We start from the raw sequence: 22,359 nt of genomic DNA, 5'->3' as shown, positions 1-22,359 counted from the left end.
TAATCGAACTTTAGCAGAGAGACTTTTCAAAATACAGGATGCAAAGGAACTCCTTACAGAAGGTGTGAATACTGCCTGGGTTAAGAACCTTTCTGATATTGTGAATGAGCTAAATAATTCTAATACTCGTCTGCTAGGTATGTCTCCAGTTGAGGCAATCCAGAAAAATCAAGTGTATGCACTACCTTCAAAAATTCGGAAGGATAGACCTGTAGGTGCAGAAGAAATACGTTTACCAGCTGGTTCTCTTGTGAGATACTTACTTGATAACTCAGATTACCAAGGTAGGAGATGTGCAACTGATCCAATATGGTCTACTAAAGTTTATACAATTGAATCTTCCACAGTTGTTGATGGGCAGCCGGTTATATATATGTTATTTGATGGACCTAAAAAAATATTTACTTGGGAAGAATTATTAGTTGTGCCATCTGATACTATGCTGCCTCCTACTCATATATTATATTAATTTTCAAGTTGTGGTATCCTATAATCTCCATGTGCATACATTGTGATATTATCTTGTGCAATCCATTTTTTATCATCCATAGGGGATAACCCCACCTTCGACATTTCTATAACATTTATAGCATGTCTATCAGATCGGATTGCTCTAAAGGTCACTGTATCATTATGTTTAGGATCAATGAGTGCCTTATTATACCGCTCATGGTGGAACTCTTTTATTTTTAACTACCTTTGAGGGGACACCTTTAGCTTTACGGATACCATGTTTTGGATTGGTGGTCTCATCCCCTACCTTGAGAATGGAGTACATTTTAGGACGGAGGCCAATAAATTCTGCTATAACTGCTCCATTACATTCATCCTTAAATTTCCCTGGGATTTTCATATTTATGTCAGTCTTATCACCTAATGCTTTTCATACAGGATGATCTTTAGGATAATCACTGAAGTCAAATTGGTCTGCCATATCTATGAGGTCTGCATTAATATCCTCAGTTTGGATTTGTACAAGAAGTGAGTCTGTGTCTGTATAACATAACTGGATTTTTTCACCATATCGTACTTTAAGAGTATCATAGTAGAATTGCTGCTCTATAAAACGTCCTCAGTTCTTAGACCGATTGATAATACACTCAGGATGGTTTATGCTTCAAAGCCGACCGAAGACACTGGAGATTCCTACGAGTCTTAGCTCCAACTTGAACAGACAGTACTCAACTCCAGGGCCCTCCTTTTGGACGCTTTATCATACGGAAATGACCTACGTAGAGAACTGGCACTTAAGAACCTCTCTTCCAATTATAGAAAACCTACCGGTCAACGAGGTGTTTTCGGGGAAAAACTACCAGAGTTGGTTCAACAAGAAAATGAACTTAACAAATTGTTTAATGAAGCTGCTTTTCAAAAGAAACGAGCCACTAGTCGAAATAAGGCAAATCGGCTAAAAATCGGATATCCGATTTTAGGTCGAATTACGGCTGAAATATGTCTGATTTTTACAAAAAAAATATATTCCGATTGTTATCTGATTGACTGCCAATCAGATGTACTTTGGAACTTAAATCGGACATAAATCAGAACTAAATCATACTAAATTCGGACAGTCAATAGATGTACTTCGAAACTTAAATCGGACATAAATCAGAATTAAATCATACTAAATTCGGACAGTCAATAGATGTACTTCGAAACTTAAATCGGACATAAATCAGAACTAAATCATACTAAATTCGGAAAATTATTATATATAGAAAATTCGATTTAAATTTATTATCGTTATATATTAATTATCAGAAATATTTACGAATAATACATGAAAAAAAAAATTTAAAATAAATGTAATCGATAGTCCCGCTTCATTCAGCTAAATCATCACCGGCTGCACTTTTTTGACTATCGATTAACACCTCTTCCGTTTCTTCACCATAGTCTTCATCTTCGTCGAAACCACTTCTACTATCGATTTCCGTATCATATATAAAATCCTCTTGCTCGACATATGACCATTGTGGAGCATCTTCAGGATGCATTCGGTCGAAGTGTTGAACTTCATCATCATACTGGCGAGGTCGTTGTAATTTTGCCGTTTGAATATCTGCCGAATGTGAGTCGATGACGTTTCGAAGTAAATTTTTTAGCTAAAAAAGACAATATAAATAAAATAAATACAAAATAAAGAAAGGAACGAGTGATATATCGAAGTATAAATATCGAAGTATAAATATCGAAGTATAAATATCGAAGTATAATAAATATCGAAGTATAAACCTCTTGTGATCGCCAAGAATAATCATAGATGCATACGATCGTCTTATCTGGATTCTCTTCATCTGACTCACTGATTTCCGGCGAGTGGTAAGATCGATTTGCCAACATTTTTAATAATTGGCGTTTTTCATAACCAATTATTCTTTCGTCACTTTTTCTATAAAGATCCTTTGCAGCCTTAATTTGACGCAATTTTTTCTTAAATGATAAATATATAAGAAAATTAGCATAAATCATTAACATGATGATAAAGGAAAAAATTCGACAATTTTACATTTTGTACGTGACTGTTGTTGTGAACTCTGCGACTGTCCTCGTCGCTTTTTCCACTTTTTTTCAGTTGTGTTTGTGATCTTCGCGACTTATGGAGGGCGCTCAACCAGTTTGTCAATTGTGCTACTGAAGGTTTATAATTCGGAAACATCGCCCTTCGAAGTTCGGGAATTAATCTACTGCGAATTTCAACATTTTTTGGACTATTAAACGTTTCGTTATCATCCAAATTGTCATTAGGTTTAATAGTTTTGAGGATCATTTTCATTTCAATCTTTAAATCGGAACAATTAGTATAAAAGTATAAAGACTGTACAATTCTGCCTAAAATTACAAAATTACAAACTCTCGCCTCCTTTTCACGTTGTTCTTTTTGTTCTTCTTTTGGTTGATTTTTGGCGTAGTGTACCGTCTTCTTTACTTTTTTTGACCCATCCGATTTGAACCGTTTTGCTAACCGTTCTTCTGGAACATCAATAAAATTAAGGCTTTCAGATGATGATCGTATCTGGTATTGTTCGAGTTTCGTTTTTAATTCGTTAACCTCTTCTTTCAAGTCGTCATTTTCAGAACCAAATTCTGCGTTAACACCAGCAAGAAATTTGTTATCTTCTCATAAGCGAGCTATTTCAGTGGCAACGACAGCTGTATGTTTGGTTAATTCATTATTTCGTCGTTCTAACTGTAAACACTTCGCACGCAAATCGGATACTTCTTGAGATAACCTCCGATTCTCTGTATAAAAATGTAAAATCAACAAAAAAAAAATACTAAATCTAACTGACGATATATACACGATACAGACCTGTTGATGCATCATCATCATCGCGGGTAGGTTCATTAGTTTGATATCTGACCGGAAGCTGAAGATTTTTATATCTCTCTTTTGCACTTTGGACTCGTTCATGACTTGGCGCAGCAGATGGTGGTTGAGTATTGGACGAATCCGGAAGCCGAAGATTTTTATATCTCTCTTTTACACTTTGAGCTCGTTCATGACTTGGCGCAGCAGATGGTTGTTGAGTATTGGACGAATTTTTATTGATGTTAGTAGTTTGAGCTCGCTCATGAATTGGGTGGCAGTCCCTTCAACAGCTTGTTGGATATTGGACGAACTTTTATTGATGTTAGTAGTTTGAGCTCGCTCATGAATTGGCGTGGCAGTTCCTTCAACAGCTTGTTGGATATTGGACGAACTTTTATTGATGTTAGTAATCATTTTATTTCGATTATCACTAGCCAAACCTTTTTCAGTATTTTTATTTTTTCCATTTTGGATCATTATTTTTTTTGGTTGCGAATTTTGGCTCATTATTTTTTTATTTTTTTTTTGGTTGCGAAGAGTATTAGACGTTAAAACTCTAAAAAGAAAAGGTTGGTGAGAAAAAATGAAGTTTTATTTAAAAAATTAAACTTTAAGAAACTTTCGCCATTATACTGATCGAATAGTCTATTTTATTATCAATATTATTAATCGAATGATTTATATTTATAATTTAAGTGTAGATTGATGATTTTAATAAATTTAGTATTACATCGACGCAGTTGATGATTTTATTCTAATTTAAGTATTTTAAACGAATTATATTGATATTATTGATATATTATTAACAATTAACTTTATTTCAAAAAACGTTCACAAAAATGACGAGAAAAAGATCATTATCAAGTATACTCAATGAAGAATCAGATTCTAGACCTCATGCCATACCTTCATCACGTATATAAAGAACCAGATCAGTGTCAAATATAATTGACGAAGAATCTTCAAATCAATCTTATCCTACATCATCACGTATTGGAAGGTTAGTTGCATGTAATTGTTCTGAATGTAATGGACGATTAGTAGATCCTCGTACGAAAACTATCCATGAAATTAACCAAGATTCAGAGGATGATGATTCAGAAAGAACAGAAGTACATCTACCTGATGAAGCTGAATTGCTTAATGACGAACCATACGAAAGTGCCTCAATATCAGATGAACCACGAATGAGAGAATCAGAAGCTGAATTGCCTAGTGATGAACCATATGAAAGTGCCTCAATATCAGATGAACCACGAATGAGAGAATCAGAAGCTGAATTGCCTAGTAGACAACGATCAAGAAAATATGTTCGACCGGTTATAATTGCTGAATTAGGAGATACAGTAGATGATAAATCTTCTGAATCTTCTGAATATACTACCATCAGGAAATTATATAGTGCGAAAAGTTGCGCAAGTTTACACATCATAATATTTCGTAAGCTTCCAGACCCGCCGCAAGTTTGCGTAAGCATAATATTTTGTAACTTTTTAAAATATTTCGAAATATTACGATATGCAAAGCTTCGTAATTTTACGATTTGTAATATTCCGTAATTTTGCAGTTCGCAATATTTCGTAATTTTACATAATATTTCGTAAGTTTTCAGACCCGCCGCAAGTTTGCGTAAGCGTAATATTTTGTAACTTTTTAAAATATTTCGAAATATTACTGTATGCAAGGCTTCGTAATTTTACGATTCGTAATATTCCGTAATTTTACTGCGTAATACTTCGCAACTTTTTAAAATATTTCGAAATTCTATGATGCGTAATGTTCCATAATTTGACGATTCGTAATATTCTGTGATTTTACACAACTTAATATTTCGTAATATTTCAAAATATTTCGATAAATAATACTTCATTTTCTGTACTATAAGTTTATATAATGTATGTTTTATTAGATATAATCATAAAAAATTACAAGTATTTATTAATATATACAGAATACATAAAAGTAAAAAAAAGAAAGAGTAGAGTAACAATATTATTAGACGTAAAAAGAAGAGAAACAGCTATAGTAACGTTAGTATTAGATATAAAGATAAAAGAAATATTGTTATTATTGTTAGTATTAAGGTAAAAAGAGTTAAAGAAACAGTAAAAGGAGTAAAAGAAACATGGATATTATCGTTAGTATTAAAGTACAAGTAAAAAGAAATAAAGGAAACGTAGATAGTATTGTTAGTATTACGACATAAAGTAACAAAGAGGTAAAAAAAAACGCGTTAATATTAAAATAATTAGTATTAATAAATAAATATTTCTATACCTGCAAAGTAATTGAACAAAAGAATAAAGAAATAAAGAGAAAGGAAAAAATAAACATGTTGTTAGTATTGTTAGTATCGTTAGTATTAAAGTACAAGTAAAAAGGAATAAAGAAAACATGGATATTATTGTTAGTATTACGATACAAAATAACAAAGAGGTAAAAAAAATGAAAATAATTAGTATTAATAAACAAATATTTCTATACCTGCAAAGCAATAAATTATGAAATATATGTAAATATATTGTATATAATCACTGGTCGAAATAGTCCAAATCGGCTAGAAATCGGATGTCCGATTTTAGGCCGAATTTGGTGATAAAGATGGCCGATTTATTAATTTAGGCAAAGTTCCGATTGGCAGGCCGATCGATGCCGATCAGAATATCCAAATTGTATCTGAATTGCTTAGTATTTTTGATCCGAATTGTTTAAAAAAATATATTCATAAATTTACCGAATTGCAGTGAATTTATTCTGAATTATGATAAATTCTGATAAATTGCGATAAATTTTAATCTGAATTGCAGTAAATTTTAATCTGAATTGCAGTAAATTTTCTATTCTGAATTGCGGTAAATTTTATTCTGAATTGTGGTAAATTTTCTATTCTGAATTGCGGTAAATTTATTCTGAATTGCAGTAAATTTTATTCTGAATTGCAGTAAATTTTAATCTGAATTGCAGTAAATTTTAATCTGAATTGCGGTAAATTTTTTATTCTGAATTGCGGTAAATTTTATTCTGAATTGCGGTAAATTTATTCTGAATTGCGGTAAAAATTTAATGAATTGCGGTTAATTTTATTCTGAATTGCGTCTGAATTGCAGTAAATTTTATTCTGAATTATGGTATATTTGCAGTAAATTTTATTCTGAATTGCGGTAAATTTGCAGTAAATTTATTTCGAATTGTAATTAATTTTTTTCTGAATTAAGACAAATTTATTTTGAATTATGGAAAATTCTAATACTAATAATTTGGAATATTAATTACATATATATATAGATTTTTGACGAAAAAAAGAAAGTTTTCTACCAAATTAATTCAGATTCGTTCATTGCGCGTCGTCCATATGTAAATCAGAATCTGAATTATTATGATTGTCGCCGACCGTTGATTTTGATGGTTTTTCTTCTCCTTCCTTGTTATGGTCTTCATCATTTTCGGTGGTGTTGCCAGTTGCTGGTGTTGTCCCTCTACTAACTTCTTCTTCTTCTTCTTCATATTCAGTGATTCAACCCTGATCGATATCAGTATCGAATATTAAATCTTGTTGTTGTACGATATAAGACCATTCGGGAGCATTCGACGGATGTGGTCGGTCGTATTTTTGTACCTCATCGTCGTATCTACGTTCGCGTATTAATTTCAACTTATTTGATGAGTGTACATCGAGTACATTTCGTAGCAAATTTTTAAGCTGAAGAAACAATAAAATATAAAAATTAAATCCAGCGATTCGTCTGAAAAATCAAGATTCAGAAGTTCTAATAACCTCATCAGATCTCCACGAATAGTCGTAAATAGCGATTATGGACTTTGTTGGGTCTTCTTCGTCTGTCTCGCTTATTTCTGGAGAATGAAATAAGCGATTGGATAACATCTTTAGTAATCTACGCTTATCATATTTTGTTATCCGTTCATCGTCAAAACTATATAATCTCTTTGCCGCCTTAATTCGGCGGATTTTCTTCTAAAATACGTTATAATTTGAATAAAATTCAATACATAATTGGAATAAAATTCAGCATAATAATTATAAATCATTACTAACGTCGTGTACTCGATTGTTTGAGTGCACCCAGTGTTTATTTTCATCGGCTTTTCCCCTATCCATTAATCTTTGATGAGAACGATGAGACTTGTGGAGACAACCCAACCATTTTGTAAGTTGCTTATTCGAAGCGGGAAAACACGGAGCAAGGGTTGAACGCAATTCAGGGACTAGCTTACGACGAATCTTGAGATTTTTCGCGCTATTGAACGTTTCATTGTAATCTAGTCCTCGAGTTTCATCGATGGTTTTCAAAATAGACTTCATTTCAGCCTAAATATAACAATCAAATAATGATAACCGGTACTTAATTACTCAATACTGCAATTTTAAATAACTGAATCAGACAAATAAAATTAATATACCCTAGCTTCTTTTTCATCATACTCATCATTATTGTTAGAACCAGACCGTTCTTCCTCCGATTCTTCCTCGTATCGCTCGGACTTTTTTGTCTTAATTCTTTTTTGACGTTTTGCCGGCTGTTCGAGATCCGTCTGCCTATGAATGGCTTTAGGCAGACAGATTCTCGAATACCTGTTTAAGCTTTCGCGTAGATCGTCATTCTCGTCTGCAAAGGCCTCGTTTATTCAAGTCAAAAAACGATTTTCATCGAATAATCAGTTATTTTCGCGTTGAAGCTTTGCATTCTCTACTTGTACTTCTTCAATTTGTTTCTTTAATTTTAGATTTTCTAAATAAAGAATTTTATTAATAGTAATATTTTTTTACGAATAATTTTGAATTTATACGAATGAAGTCAAAATCGTACCTGCTTCTAAATCAGTATCGTCGTCATCGATCATCCTTTTATTACCTTGATCGTCTTTAACCACTAATACGAATTTTTGTGGAATTCGAATATTCCCATATCGTTTTTCATTTCCGATAACATCTCTTGTTAATCTATAAAAATTATTAATTATCGTACATGTCAATCAGCAATTTTCCAAAATTCAATTACCTTTAGGAATATTTGGCGGTTCAATTTCTATAACCTCATCGTCAGACTCTTCTTGAGTCGGCTTAGTCGACTTTGCAGATTTGAGGATCGACTTGATGGGTAACGATTTGCTAGTCGACTTATTGGTTTTGTCACTCGTCTCATTCGGATCACTTTCTTCTTCCGCTCTTCCCCGTTGACGATTAGATCCTTCGCTCGGTGTTTCTTCTTGAAACCTTTGCTGCTTTTGTTTGTTTGACTTGGTGAGTGACGATTTGCTAGTCGACTTATTGGTTTTGTCACTCGTCTCATTCGGATTACTTTCTTCTTCCGCTTTTTCCTGTTGACGATTAGATCCTTCGCTCGGTGTTTCTTCTTGAAACCTTTGCTGCTTTTGTTTGTTTGACTTGGTGGGTGACAATTTGCTAGTCGACTTATTGGTTTTGTCACTCGTCTCATTCGGATTACTTTTTTCTTCTGTTCTTCCCCGTTGACGATTAGATCCTTCGTCAGATGTTTCTTCTTGAAACCTTTGCTGCTTTTGTTTGTTTGACTTGGTGGGTGATGATTTGCTAGTCGACTTATTGGTCTTGTCACTCGTCTCATTCAGATTACTTTCTTCTTCCGTTCTTTCCCGTTGATAATTAGATCCTTTGTCAGGTGTTTCTTCTTGAAACCTCTGTTGCTTTTGTTTGTTATTTTTTTTATTGTTTTTTTTATTATTGCTATTATTTGACATTTTATATTCACTCAATATTCGTTTAAAAAATCGAAGCGGGTTCAATATCGTCATATCGTCCTATTTATAAATTTAAAAATCATCAATTAATTAATAAGAAAATCGTTAGCGTTCTACTGCGTTGATTTCTCGATTGAAAAATCAACTATAAATCATAATTAAAAAATCAAATAAATTAATTAATAAGAAAATCGTTAGCGTCCTATTGCGTTGATTTCTCGATTGAAAAATCAACTATAAATCATAATTAAAAAAGACAAATCAATTAATTAATAAGAAAATCGTTAGCGTTCTACTGCGTTGATTTCTCGAGGAAAATCAACTATAAATCATAATTAAAAAATCAAATAAATTAATTAATAAGAAAATCGTTAGCGTCCTATTGCGTTGATTTCTCGATTGAAAAATCAACTATAAATCATAATTAAAAAAGACAAATCAATTAATTAATAAGAAAATCGTTAGCGTTCTACTGCGTTGATTTCTCGAGGAAAATCAACTATAAATCATAATTAAAAAATCAAATAAATTAATTAATAAGAAAATCGTTAGCATCCTATTGCGTTGATTTCTCGATTGAAAAATCATAATTAAAAAAGACAAATCAATTAATTAATAAGAAAATCGTTAGCGTTCTACTGCGTTGATTTCTCGATTGAAAAATCAACTATAAATCATAATTAAAAAATCAAATAAATTAATTAATAAGAAAATCGTTAGCGTCCTATTGCGTTGAATTCTCAATTGGAAAATCAACTATAAATCATAATTAAAAAGCACAAATAAATTAAAATTACGAAAAAAATCGTTAGCGTTTTACTGCGTCGATTTCTCGTATCGAAAAATCAACTATAAATCATAATTAAAAAATCAAATCAATTAATTAAAATTAAGAAAATCGTTAGCGTCCTACTGCGTTGAATTCTTTATTGGAAAATCAACTATAAATCATAATTAAAAAAGACAAATAAATTAATTAATAAGAAAATCGTTAGCGTCCTATTACGTAGAATTCTCAATTGGAAAATCAACTATAAATCATAATTAAAAAAGACAAATAAATTAAAATTACGAAAATCGTTACAGTATCAAGTACATTTCGATCAAAATCAACTATAAATCATAATTAAAAAATCAAATCAATTAATTAAAATTAAGAAAATCGTTAGCGTCCTACTGCGTCAATTCTTTTATTGGAAAATCAACTATAAATCATAATTAAAAAAGACAAATAAATTAATTAATAAGAAAATCGTTAGCTGCCCTATTGCGTTAATTCTCAATTGGAAAATCAACTATAAATCATAATTAAAAAAAGACAAATAAATTAAAATTACGAAAATCGTTAGCGTTTTTACTGCGTTGATTTCGACGAAAAAATCAACTATAAATCATAATTAAAAAAAATCAAATCAATTAATTAAAATTAAAATCGTTAGCGTCCTACTGCGTCAATTTTTTTATTGGAAAATCAACTATAAATCATAATTAAAAGCATAAATAAATTAATTAATAAGAAAATCGTTAGCGTCCTATTGCGTTGAATTCTCAATTGAAAATCAACTATAAATCATAATTAAAAAGACATAAATAAATTAAAATTACGAAAATCGTTACAAGTTTTTACTGCGTTGATTTCTCGATTGAAAAATCAACTATAAATCATAATTAAAAAATCAAATCAATTAATTAAAATTAAGAAAAAGAAGGCTCCTACTGCGTCAATTTTTATTTAAAAAATCAACTATAAATCATAATTAAAAAGACAAATAAATTAATTAATAAGAAAATTTGTTAGTCTCTATTGCGTTGAATTCTCAATTGGAAAATCAACTATAAATCATAATTAAAAAGCATAAATAAATTAAAAATTACGAAAACGTTAATAAGCATTGCGTTGATTTCTCGATTGAAAAATCAACTATAAATCATAATTAAAAAATCAAATCAATTAATTAAAATTAAGAAAAATCGTTAGCGTCCTACTGCGTTGAATTCTTTACGAAAATCAACTATAAATCATAATTAAAAAAGACAAATAAATTAATTAATAAGTTAAAATCGTTAGCGTTCTATTGCGTCAATTCTCAATTGAAAATCAACTATAAATCATAATTAAAAAAGACAAATAAATTAAAATTACGAAAATCGTTAATGTTTACTGCGTTGATTTCGATTGAAAAATCAACTATAAATCATAATTAAAAAAGACAAATAAATTAAAATTATGAAAATCGTTAGCGTTCTACTGCGTTGATTTCTTGATTGAAAAATCAACTATAAATCATAATTAAAAAAGACAAATCAATTAATTAATAAGAAAATCGTTAGCGTTCTACTGCATTTAATTCTCAATTGAAAAATCAACTATAAATCATAATTAAAAAATCAAATAAATTAATTAATAAGAAAATCGTTAGCGTCCTATTGCATTGATTTCTCGATTGAAAAATCAACTATAAATCATAATTAAAAAGACAAATCAATTAATTAATAAGAAAATCGTTAGCGTCCTGCGTTGATTTCTCGATTGAAAAATCAATTATAAATCATAATTAAAAAGACAAATAAATTAAAATTACGAAAATTGTTAGCGTTCTACTGCGTTAAAATTTGATATACTTTAATGCGGCAAGTTATACTTTGTCAAAATTTGCAGTAAAATCGAAAATATATTGTTATTATAGCAATACCACTTCGATTAATACAAAATTGTTACTTTTCAACTTTCGCTAAAATTTACAGTTTCTTTTGATAAGGTTTGTTTGGCATCCGAAAATGATAAAGGAATGATAAAGTGATTATCTTGTAAATAAAAGTTATTTTAAAATAAAATAAGCTTTTTATTTTAAAAATAAGCTTTTTATTGTAAAATAAGCTTAAATCATATTGCAATTTTTAAAAGTATATTAATTAGAAAATTCGCAAATTTATTATATAAAATTGCCAAATTTGCGAAAAAAAAATATTAAATCCTAAAAAATTATTGAAATAATCATAGAAGCCAGGATTACATTAATTATACATACAAATTATACAAATTTTGTGTTATTCCAAATTTTATAAAAATCGGCCTTTTTACAAATTTGGATTTTGCCAAACTTATTAAACTTATTCAAATACTAAACAAATGAGCAGAAAAAGGTCAGTCTCTAGAATACTTGATGATCTTGATGATGAAGAATCACCTTCAAATTAGCCATCTTCTACTCGTAGAAATAGATCAATTTCTGGTATAATAAACGAAGAAATAGTATCTTCTGCTAGACCAACAAGTAATAAAAGAAAACTAGTACGTAGTTTGTAATTGTCCTGATTGTGATGGCAACTTGGTGGATTCTCGCACAAAAGAAATTCACGATTCTAGACATCAAGAATACCAAGATTCGCAAGGTACAATTTCGTCTCAAGTTCGTCAACTTGAAATAGGTGAAACATCAATACCCGCTTCAGCTAGACGAATGATTGATGAATCTATTAGACAAGAATTGGAAAAATCAGATAACAGTAATCAAGATGATGTTGATAATGAACATCAAGATGTCAAATTTAACTTCTTACCTCGACAACGTGCAAGAAAATATACAAATCGTCCAGAAATTTCAGAAGATCCAGAAGATTCATCATCATCCGAATATACTACAGAGGAAGATATCTACAGTGATACATTGTCTATAGGCAGTGAATCAGATAATGATCCAATTTCTGGAATTTCTGAAATTTTTGAAGACTATTCACCACCTAGTTATGAACCATTTCAAAACCCACCATATTTAGAATCGAATTATGATCGATTTTTATAGATTTTACTTTGGATAATGAACTTTTGAACAAGATTCAATATCGCAGAGACAGCTACTGAGACTCTAATAAAATTTATGAAATTGGCCCTGTGCGAGTTCAGTAGTGACGATTTTAATGATTTTCCAGATTCGCTTTACTTAACAAGAAAGAAGCTTGGATTAAATGACCAATTTCATAGTTTTGTACCTTGTCCGAAATGTCACAAATTGTATAAAAAAGAGGAAGTGGTAGATTTCAAACAAGAGGACAATCCTGCTATAATGAAATGTCAACACATAGAATTTCCCAATTCTTCAGTTCGCAGATCACGTCTTTGCAATACAGCATTGTCTGAAAAAATTAGCGCATCAACAAATCGAACAATAATACGACCTAATTTAATGTATCCGTTTACTGGAATCAATCAACAACTTGCCACTATGTTTTGTCGGCCTGGGTTTGAAAATTCTCTCCGACATTGGGCTAATCGGTCGAATTTTGATAATATTTTGACCGATATATATGATGGGCAAGTGTGGAAGAATTTTAAAGAATCGGACAATGAAGATTCGCCAAATTTTTTCAGAAGCGAAGTGGCCGATTCTCATCTTGGCTTGATGCTGAATCTTGATTAGTTTCAGCCATATGATAGTACCATTTATAGTATCGGTGTCATATACGCCGCTATATGCAATTTGCCACGCGATATCCGATTTAGACGTAAAAATTTATTGACTCTCGGCATTTTACCTGGGCCAAAGGAGGTCAGCCTACATAAAGTGAACCACTATTTAGCACCAATAGTTAACGAATTGGAAACACTCTGGGCTGGGTTAACACTAAATCGTACTTATGAATGCGAAAATGGAAAGAGAGTTCGTGGCGCTTTAATCTTAGTATCATGTGACATTCCCGCCGCAAGAAAAATTTGCGGTCATGTTTCTGCCTTAGTTTCATGTCACAGGTGTGAGAAAAAAGCAAATTATGAAAATGGGCAGCATAATTTTGCTGGAATGGATGATGTAGGGTATTCTGCTCGAGATTCGAATGAGCACTGGCAAAACGCATTAGGTTGGCGAAGATGCAACTCAGACGCTGCTAGAAAGCGCTTCGTCAAAGAAACTGGCGTTAGATGGTCCGAATTGTTGCGTCTATCATATTTTGACCCTATTAGATTTATTACAGTTGATCCAATGCATTGCTTATTTCTGGGCATTGCGAAGTGGATAGTAAAACGAATTTGGATCGATGGGGGTATTTTGACACCAAATTCTTTGAACAAAATTCAGAAAAAGATGGACGAGTTTCAGATACCATCCGATTTAGGTCGAATTCCAGGAAAAATTCATAGTGGAGAGGGATTCACCAATTTTACGGCCGATCAGTGGCGAATATTCTTTACAATTTATTCAACTGTATCACTTTGGGAACACCTTTCAGACGTAGATAGAAGAATCCTGAATCATTTTGTCAGGGTTTGTTCGATTTTGGTAAATCGGATTCTAGAATCTAATTTGGTGGATGAAGCCCATAGAAGTCTTATCGAAATAGTCAAGCTCATTGAGAATCACCACGGCAGAGATAAGATCACACCGAATCTTCATCTTTCTCTGCATTTGCGCGATTGCTCATCTGATTATGGACCATTATATGCGTTCTGGTGTTTCTCTTTCGAATGTATGAACGGTATTTTAGGTAAATATCTGTTAACAATTTTTTAACGATTTTAACGATTTCAATATTAGCTTATAATTTATTGATTTCGCACTTTTAGGTTCGTTACCAAACAGCAACAGGAAAATTGAGTCTGAACTTATGCGTCGATTAATGTTTGATAAACAAATCGAAAATATCATAAGTTCAGGTATAGAAGTAAAAGGTCTTGAATTGCTAAACAGTCAGCGTACTATCGGGTCCCTTTCAGTTACTGATGAATTTTCGTCAGATGAGATGCATTGATTTTGGCTGAATGCACAAAATATTAAAGATTCACAGATTTCTGGCAAAGAAGGCTTCCCAGGTGAATTTCTTAAGCCGGTATCTCATAATATACTACTTTCAAGTGAAATGTTAAATTTAATGGTCGAATATTACAATGCGACTTACGAATCATTTGGATTTCGGAGGCCTCTTGTAGAAGGTTTAGATAACAATATAATAATTAGGGTCAAAATTAACCAATTCGGAAGGTGTCGGATTGGTTCAGAAGTCTTTGGATCGTCATTATCGTTAAGACATGTAAAAAGTTCGTACGTCTTAGCGAAATTTATTACGGATGATGAAGATGTCGACACCTACCCAGGTCAAATTCAGTATTATTTTACTCACGTAGTAGACTTTCCAGATGATCCCGTCGAACATTTTCTAGCATACGTTCGTTGGTATAAACACGCAAATTCAACCAATATTCGATACTATTTCAGCAGTGATGAAATTTGTAATGTTGAGTTGTGGAATACCGAATTTTATCCAATAAGTCGTGATTGTATAATACCTGTGCATCATATTTTAGGTAGATTTGTACCAGTAAGTTACCAAATCTCAAACTGGCAAAATGCAAGAGAGTATTTAGCCGTAAATCCAATTAGTAGAAAATACCAATTATAAACTTATAAGTTTTAGACATAAATTTATAATAAATTGAGTAATTGACTATAAATTTGGTGTTGATTTTTCCGAATTTCTGAATTTTAATGACAAATCATGTTTTTCAAAAGTTAATTTTGATGACTTTTTTTGTATCAATCAGCCGTCAATCAAATATAATGATTTTTTGCCGAATTTTTATCGAATTTTTATTGAATTTTTATTGAATTATCAATTTTCCATAAATCGGAAGTACATATTTGAATATTGGGTAAATTTTAGGTTGATTTGTCATTTTGTCTGATTTTTTTTTGATTTCAACCAGCATCAATCAGCCGTCAATCAAATATAATGATTTTTTGCCGAATTTTTATTGAATTTTTATTGAATTTTTATTGAATTGTCAATTTTCCATAAATTGGAAGTACATATTTGAATATTGGGCAAATTTTAGGTTGATTTGTCATTTTGTCTGATTTTTTTTTTGATTTCAACCAGCATCAATCAGCCGTCAATCAAATATAATGATTTTTTGCCAAATTTTTATTGAATTTTTATTGAATTTTTATTGAATTTTTATTGAATTGTCAATTTTCCATAAATTGGAAGTACATATTTGAATATTGGGCAAATTTTAGGTTGATTTGCCATTTGTCTGATTTTTTTTTGATTTCAACTAGCATCAATCAGCCGTCAATCAAATATGATGATTTTTTTCTGGATTTTCATTAAATTGTCCGATTGGCATCAATCAGATGTGCCGATTTGTAATGTCAGTCGATTTTGGTCTGATTTTTAGCTGATTTTCCATATGTCCGATTTTTTTGATTTCGACCAGTGGATTCTTGCTAATGCAAAGTTAAATGTACCATTAATATCTGTTGATAGTAGGATTGGCATATTGCGAGTTTTAAATGGTATGTTATATCTGTAGATATACTCTACTCCATCATCTTCACTAAAGTTACCATCTCCAAATAATCCCTCAAGGTAAGAATCTAAACGTCTTATTGTGGCAAATATTCCAATTCTTACTTTTATTGATCCCAATCGATTTCTTTCATCCCGAAGAATATTCTGGATTGTTTGACTGTGTGCTGTAAGAAATGAAGCATAGTCATGCTCTCCAGGTGTTCCTATAGCAATATCAGCCGTAAAGTTTAAGTCTGTTAACTCCTTTCCTATACGTACCTGATCACGACGTTCAAAGACTACCTCATAATGTAGGTCTGGGTCAATTTGCATCATGCGGGTTATCTCTTCATTAGTTACCGCCGCTTGTGCTTCACAGATTTGGCGGATCTCATCCTCATATTTCTGCAATTTTGCATTTGAGCGGGGATATAGGATGGATTTGACGGGTACCTGCTTGAGTTCAGCTAAAACTGATCGGACGACTTATCTGTGTTGGGCACTTCTTGCTTGATGTGTTGACATCTTGTAAACTTTTTATACTCCTTTTTTATTCAATTAGATTTTTTCTGAAAATAAAAATTAATTGTTCGCCTACCCTATAAGGATAAAAAAAAAAGATGAAGGCGGGTTAATATTGCCTTCTAAAATTTATCTGGATATAATCTATTCCTCGTCATCTGAGTCATCATCATCCGAGTCACCGAACGCATCTTCATCAGGAGTATCCCCATCCTTAAATAACTCAAAATTGCGCATCATTCGGATGTATTCTCCCTTATTAGTTTTTTCTGATATAAAACTACAATGGAGAATAGCTTGTTCTATGACTACCATTTCTTCGAATTTGGTATACTTTTCTTGACTAATTTTAGTTGATTCATCGTCAAGTTTATCAAAATTTACACCACCATCTGCACAATCTCGCCAGAAAGCCCTTTCAGCTTTCTTACATATATTTTCCACCTGTTCGTATGTCTCCTCGGCTTGCATGCGCCGCTTCCAGAGTACTCGTTCAGCTTCGGCTCTCCAGATTGGGTTGACGTCTAGAAGATGTGGTCTGAAATTACTACTTGAAATGTATTCCAGGATATGGCCTACAAGTTCGGGGATTACTGATACTGTGGTATATACCATGTTATGTACTATTTATCTGTATAGTTACTTGGGACCTACCTTTTATTCAATTACATTTTTTCTCGGTATAAGGGAAATTGCTTGCCTTGCTATTCCGCTCTATTGACTCCATGGCTGGTTTTCTAGATGGGTTAATATTCCTTACCTTTTTTGGCTCCGTTGGCTTTGAAATCCTATTTCTTGTTCGGTTGATTTTTTTCAGATTATATGGTGGTAATAGAGTTGTATGGTAGTAATAAAACTATATGATGGTAACTAGATTATATGAAAAGTGGTAGGTGGATTATATGGTGGTAATTATATTATATAATGGTGGTAACTAAATTATATAAAAGTGGTAGTTGAATTATAGTAAAAGTGGTAGGTGGATTATGTGGTGGTAATTAGGTTATATGATGGTGGTAACTAGATTATATAAAGTGGTAGTAATTAGATTATATGGTGGTGCTGAGCCAGAATTGGGGTTTTCATACTACTCAGTGACATATATTCACATACCAATCATTTTACTTTATAAATTATGTTACCTAAGTACTCCCCACCTTCTAAAATGTTAACTAATATGTTGGTGGAAGACTATACTTTACATTTTACAATATTTCAAATTCCTGATTTGTCACGTAGGTAACAAATAGCCAATGAAAACTCGCGATTTTGAGTGAAATACGTGAGCATGTATATATATAAAGGAAATCAGCCAAAAAAGAATACTAAAAATGCACCAATATTAGCATCTATTTCAAAAAATTGAGATAGTAAAAGCCAGAATTCAAATGTTATGATAAATTTAAAAATAAAATACATTATACATGACTTTTTTGTTTTAAATTTAAGGCTGATGTAAAAATTACCAAATTTCAAACGTTTATAACTTTTTGTGTAGACATTGTTTTTTGAAATTAGACCAGTAATTTAATAGTACTTGTCTTGAAGAACAAAGTAGGACCCCGAAATATATATGTAGAGGTCAGGTCCAAAAGTGGTCCAAAATACGCATTCTTTTAGGGCCAGAATTACAATAATTTCAGCCATTATCTAAATTAGGAAATATTATTTTGGCTGGGATTATCCATAAAAGGAATGATCTACATGATTTTTTTGACTCATTATACGCAAACTCTGACCTGACCCTTCTATGTATATTTCGGGGTCCTAACAAAGTTACCAGTTTATTTCTTTGAAATTCTATACTTTTTAAAGTGTTGAAAGATTTATAAGTACTCTGATTTTATTGTCAAGCATAGATTTCTGGTACCATATATGTCACTGCCCTACTTCATAAATATAGTATGTGAAAATGCTGTAACACAAAATTTAAAAATTGGACTGGTGATAAGTTACTGAAAATTTTGGAGTCTTTTAAAATATTTAACATTAACCTATAAATGTAAAATTCCACATCAATAAGCATCTAATTATTTGATTCACACATTGGAAATAATGGTCTTATATGTTCATATTTTTCGGTAATTTATATTTAATAATTAGATAAATTGTAAAAAAAAAAGATTTAATTAAATTACAAACTAAGTAACTTGTAAAATATTTACTACTCTAGCCTTAGTGTTTAAATAATTCTAAATAAAATAAAAAAATAATATTTGGATAAGCTATAAAAAAAAGGAATCATTTAAATTACAAACCAAGAAACTTTTACTCAAGTCTTAGTGTTTAATTAAATCTAAAAAAAATGAATGAAATAAAAAACAATTTTGTCAAAGCATACATGATATTACTTAAAAAATAGTTAATTTTAATCTGTTTTAATATCTAAGTAATCAGATAAATAAAATTAATTTCACATAAATAATTTGCAAAATTACTTTTTTTCATGTATATTACATACCTAAAGACTTCATATCATTAACTATACAATCATTCAAATCTTCACTTATTGGCATTTCATTCACTTCTTCACTACTAAAATGACTTGCATAATATGCTTGTGAATCTTCACTTTCAAGAATTTCATTCAATTTTTTACTAGTAAAATCAAGTAAGCGACTTTTATAACATGCTTTAGGATGATATTTAGTAGCAAGATTATTATGCCCAATCGGTGCATTTATAAATTCCATAAGGTTGCTTTTTAATTCTTCACTGACTTCAAAAGGACGGAAAATCCATTTTTCAATAATTTTTAATACTTCTTTAGAAGATGGTCTTTTTAATGGATTTTCATTCCAACATTTTTTCATTAAATCTACATAACACTGTGGAGTATTTTCAATAATTTTAGGACGTTCACCTTTACAAATACTTAAACTAAGTTGAATATCATGTGCTCTATTATTAAATGGTGGGACACCAGATGTAAATTCCCACATAATCATAGAAAAACTATATATATCACTAGCTGGAGTATAAGATTTGCCTTTTAAAACTTCAGGAGCCATAAATGGTATAACACCATAAATATCATACTTTTTCAAAAATGATTTTACAGGTTGACATAATCCTAAATCACTAATATAAATTTTATCCTTATTCTTATAATTATGATTTAAAATATTGCCATCATGAAAATCACAATGAATAAGACTTTTTTCATGTATCTCACTAAGTCCAGAAATAATTTCGTACAATATATATAATTTTTGATTCCAATTATTTTTAACTATTCTTGTTAAATTTTCTCTTAAATTACCTTTATTTGCATAATCAATTACTACCATATATTTTGAAGTATTTGGATCTTTTGTAAATCCATAAAAATATATAATATCATTTGAACTTAAAACACTTATATGATATTCCCACTATAAAAAATAATAATAATTTGTTAATATAAATAAATCTTAATTCAAATTAAAAATAGAAAATAATATACTATCATACTTCTTCCAAAAATTCATTTAAATTTTCATTTAAATTCCTGTGACATTTAAGAATTACTTCTTCATATCCTAACCAAACAGCTTTGTATATAGTACCAAATCCTCCTTCATTAAGATATTTAACATTTTTAAATTTGTTATAAGGAATCCATCTTAGTTCATTTTTAAGAATAAAATCATCTATAATTGCATTTCCACTTTTCCCAGATCTATAAATATAAATAATAAATTTATATTATAGATTGTATTATCATTTACACTAAAATAAAATATTACTTACTCTAAAATTAAATAAAAATTTAATATAATATAAGTCTTAATTTTTGGATAAATACATATAATAACCTATAATCTACAACTTACCAACTAAAGTAATAGATATTTTTTAAATAAAAGAATTCAGTTAACAAATAAATATTTTGTAAAATAGTATATAACAATAGACATATAAATATCTTACAAGCTATATCATAAATAATTTTTTAAATAAAGAAATTAGTTAATTTAAATTGTATATAAATATTATATAAATAAGTAATAATAGAATTAAATAAATAACTCATGACTTACCAACTAAAATAAATTACAAAATAATTTTTTGAATAAAGAAATTAGTTAACTTAAATTATATGTAAATATTAAATAAATAAGTAATAATAGAATTCAATAAATAACTTACTCTCTATATTATTCAATAATTTTTTAAATAAAGAAATTAGTAATATTATATAAATAAGTAATAATAAATTGAATAAATAACTTACTCTCTAAATTTTTTAAATAAAGAAATTAGTTAGCTTAAATTATATGTAAATATTATATAAATAAGTAATGACTTACCATCTAAAATAAATTATAAAATAATTTTTTAAATAAAGAAATTAGTTAGTTTAAGTTTAAATTATATGCAAATATTATATAGATAATTAATGATAAGTTTAAATTATACGCAAATATTATATAAATAAGTAATAATAGAATTAAATGAATAACTTACTCACTATATTATTTAATAATTTTTAAATAAAAAATTAGTTAGTTTAAATTATATGTAAATATACATAAATAAATATTAATAGAATTAAATAAATAACTTATAACTTACAATCTATTAAATAAAGAAATTGGTTAGTTTAAATTATTATATAAATAAGTAATAATAGAATTAAATAAATAGTTTATGTCTTACCAACTAAAATAAATTTTTTAAATAAAGAAATTAGTTAGTTTAAATTATATGTAAATATTATGATATAAAATATAAATAAGTAATAATGGCAGATAGAATTAAATAAATAACTTATACTTACAATCTATTAAATGATATTAAATAAAGAAATTAGTTATTTTAAATTATATGTAAATATTATATAAACAAGTACTAATAATAGAACTAAATTAGTTACAACCTATTAAATAAAGAAATTAGTTAGTTTGTATTATATTAGATATTATATAAATAAGTAATAATAGAATTAAATAACTTACTCCCTATATTATTTAATAATTTTTTAAGGAAATAAAATATATGTAAATATTATATAAATAAGTAATAATAGAATTAAATAAATAACTTATAACTTACGATCTATTAAATAAAGAAATTATTTAGTTTAAATTATATGTAAATACTATATAAATAAGTAATAATAGGATCAAATAAATAACTTACTTCCTATATTATTTAATAATTTTTTGAATAAAGAAATTAATTAGTTTAAAATATTATATAAATAATTAATAATAGAATCTTATAACTTACGATCTATTAAATAAAGAAATTAGTTAATTTAAATTGTATATAAATATTATATAAATAAGTAAGAATAGAATTAAACAAATAACTTGTAACTTACAATCTATTAAATAAATAAATTAGTTAGTTTAAAATATATGTAAATATTATATAAATAAGTAATAATAGAATTAAATAAATAACTTATAACTTACAATCTATTAAATAAAGAAATTGGTTAGTTTAAAATTATATGTAAATATTATATAAATAAGTAATAATAGAATTAAATAAATAACTTATAACTTACAATCTATTAA

General features: G+C 29.3%; 4 protein-coding genes across 4 annotated transcripts; all 4 read right to left on the bottom strand.

Moving 5' to 3' along the window:
* Positions 1–1,823: 1,823 nt before the first annotated feature.
* OCT59_015196 (uncharacterized protein) lies at positions 1,824–3,790 on the bottom strand (the record flags this gene model as incomplete). Its single annotated transcript, XM_066139848.1, has 6 exons — positions 1,824–2,105; positions 2,272–2,433; positions 2,510–2,782; positions 2,855–3,087; positions 3,314–3,568; positions 3,625–3,790. 6 exons carry the CDS (start codon positions 3,788–3,790, stop codon positions 1,824–1,826), a joined length of 1,371 nt encoding a protein of 456 aa, XP_066002683.1.
* Positions 3,791–6,647: 2,857 nt separating this feature from the next.
* On the bottom strand, positions 6,648–9,049 carry OCT59_015195 (uncharacterized protein; the record flags this gene model as incomplete). The annotated part of the gene is made up of 7 exons (XM_066139847.1): positions 6,648–6,811; positions 6,947–7,013; positions 7,089–7,286; positions 7,368–7,640; positions 7,733–7,938; positions 8,140–8,202; positions 8,332–9,049. 7 exons carry the CDS (start codon positions 9,047–9,049, stop codon positions 6,648–6,650), a joined length of 1,689 nt encoding a protein of 562 aa, XP_066002682.1.
* A 7,947-nt stretch (positions 9,050–16,996) lies between these two features.
* Positions 16,997–17,467, bottom strand: OCT59_015194 (uncharacterized protein; the record flags this gene model as incomplete). The annotated part of the gene is made up of 1 exon (XM_066139846.1): positions 16,997–17,467. One exon carries the CDS (start codon positions 17,465–17,467, stop codon positions 16,997–16,999), a length of 471 nt encoding a protein of 156 aa, XP_066002681.1.
* A 1,664-nt stretch (positions 17,468–19,131) lies between these two features.
* On the bottom strand, positions 19,132–21,147 carry OCT59_015193 (uncharacterized protein; the record flags this gene model as incomplete). The annotated part of the gene is made up of 3 exons (XM_066139845.1): positions 19,132–19,148; positions 20,115–20,226; positions 21,145–21,147. The coding sequence occupies 3 exons, from the start codon at positions 21,145–21,147 to the stop codon at positions 19,132–19,134; spliced, it is 132 nt and encodes a 43-aa protein (XP_066002680.1).
* Positions 21,148–22,359: the final 1,212 nt, after the last annotated feature.

The sequence above is a fragment of the Rhizophagus irregularis genome, chromosome 23, assembly GCF_026210795.1.
Source record: "Rhizophagus irregularis chromosome 23, complete sequence".
NCBI classification, from domain to species: Eukaryota; Fungi; Glomeromycota; class Glomeromycetes; order Glomerales; family Glomeraceae; genus Rhizophagus; species Rhizophagus irregularis.
This window is presented reverse-complemented; position numbering and strand designations above follow the sequence as displayed.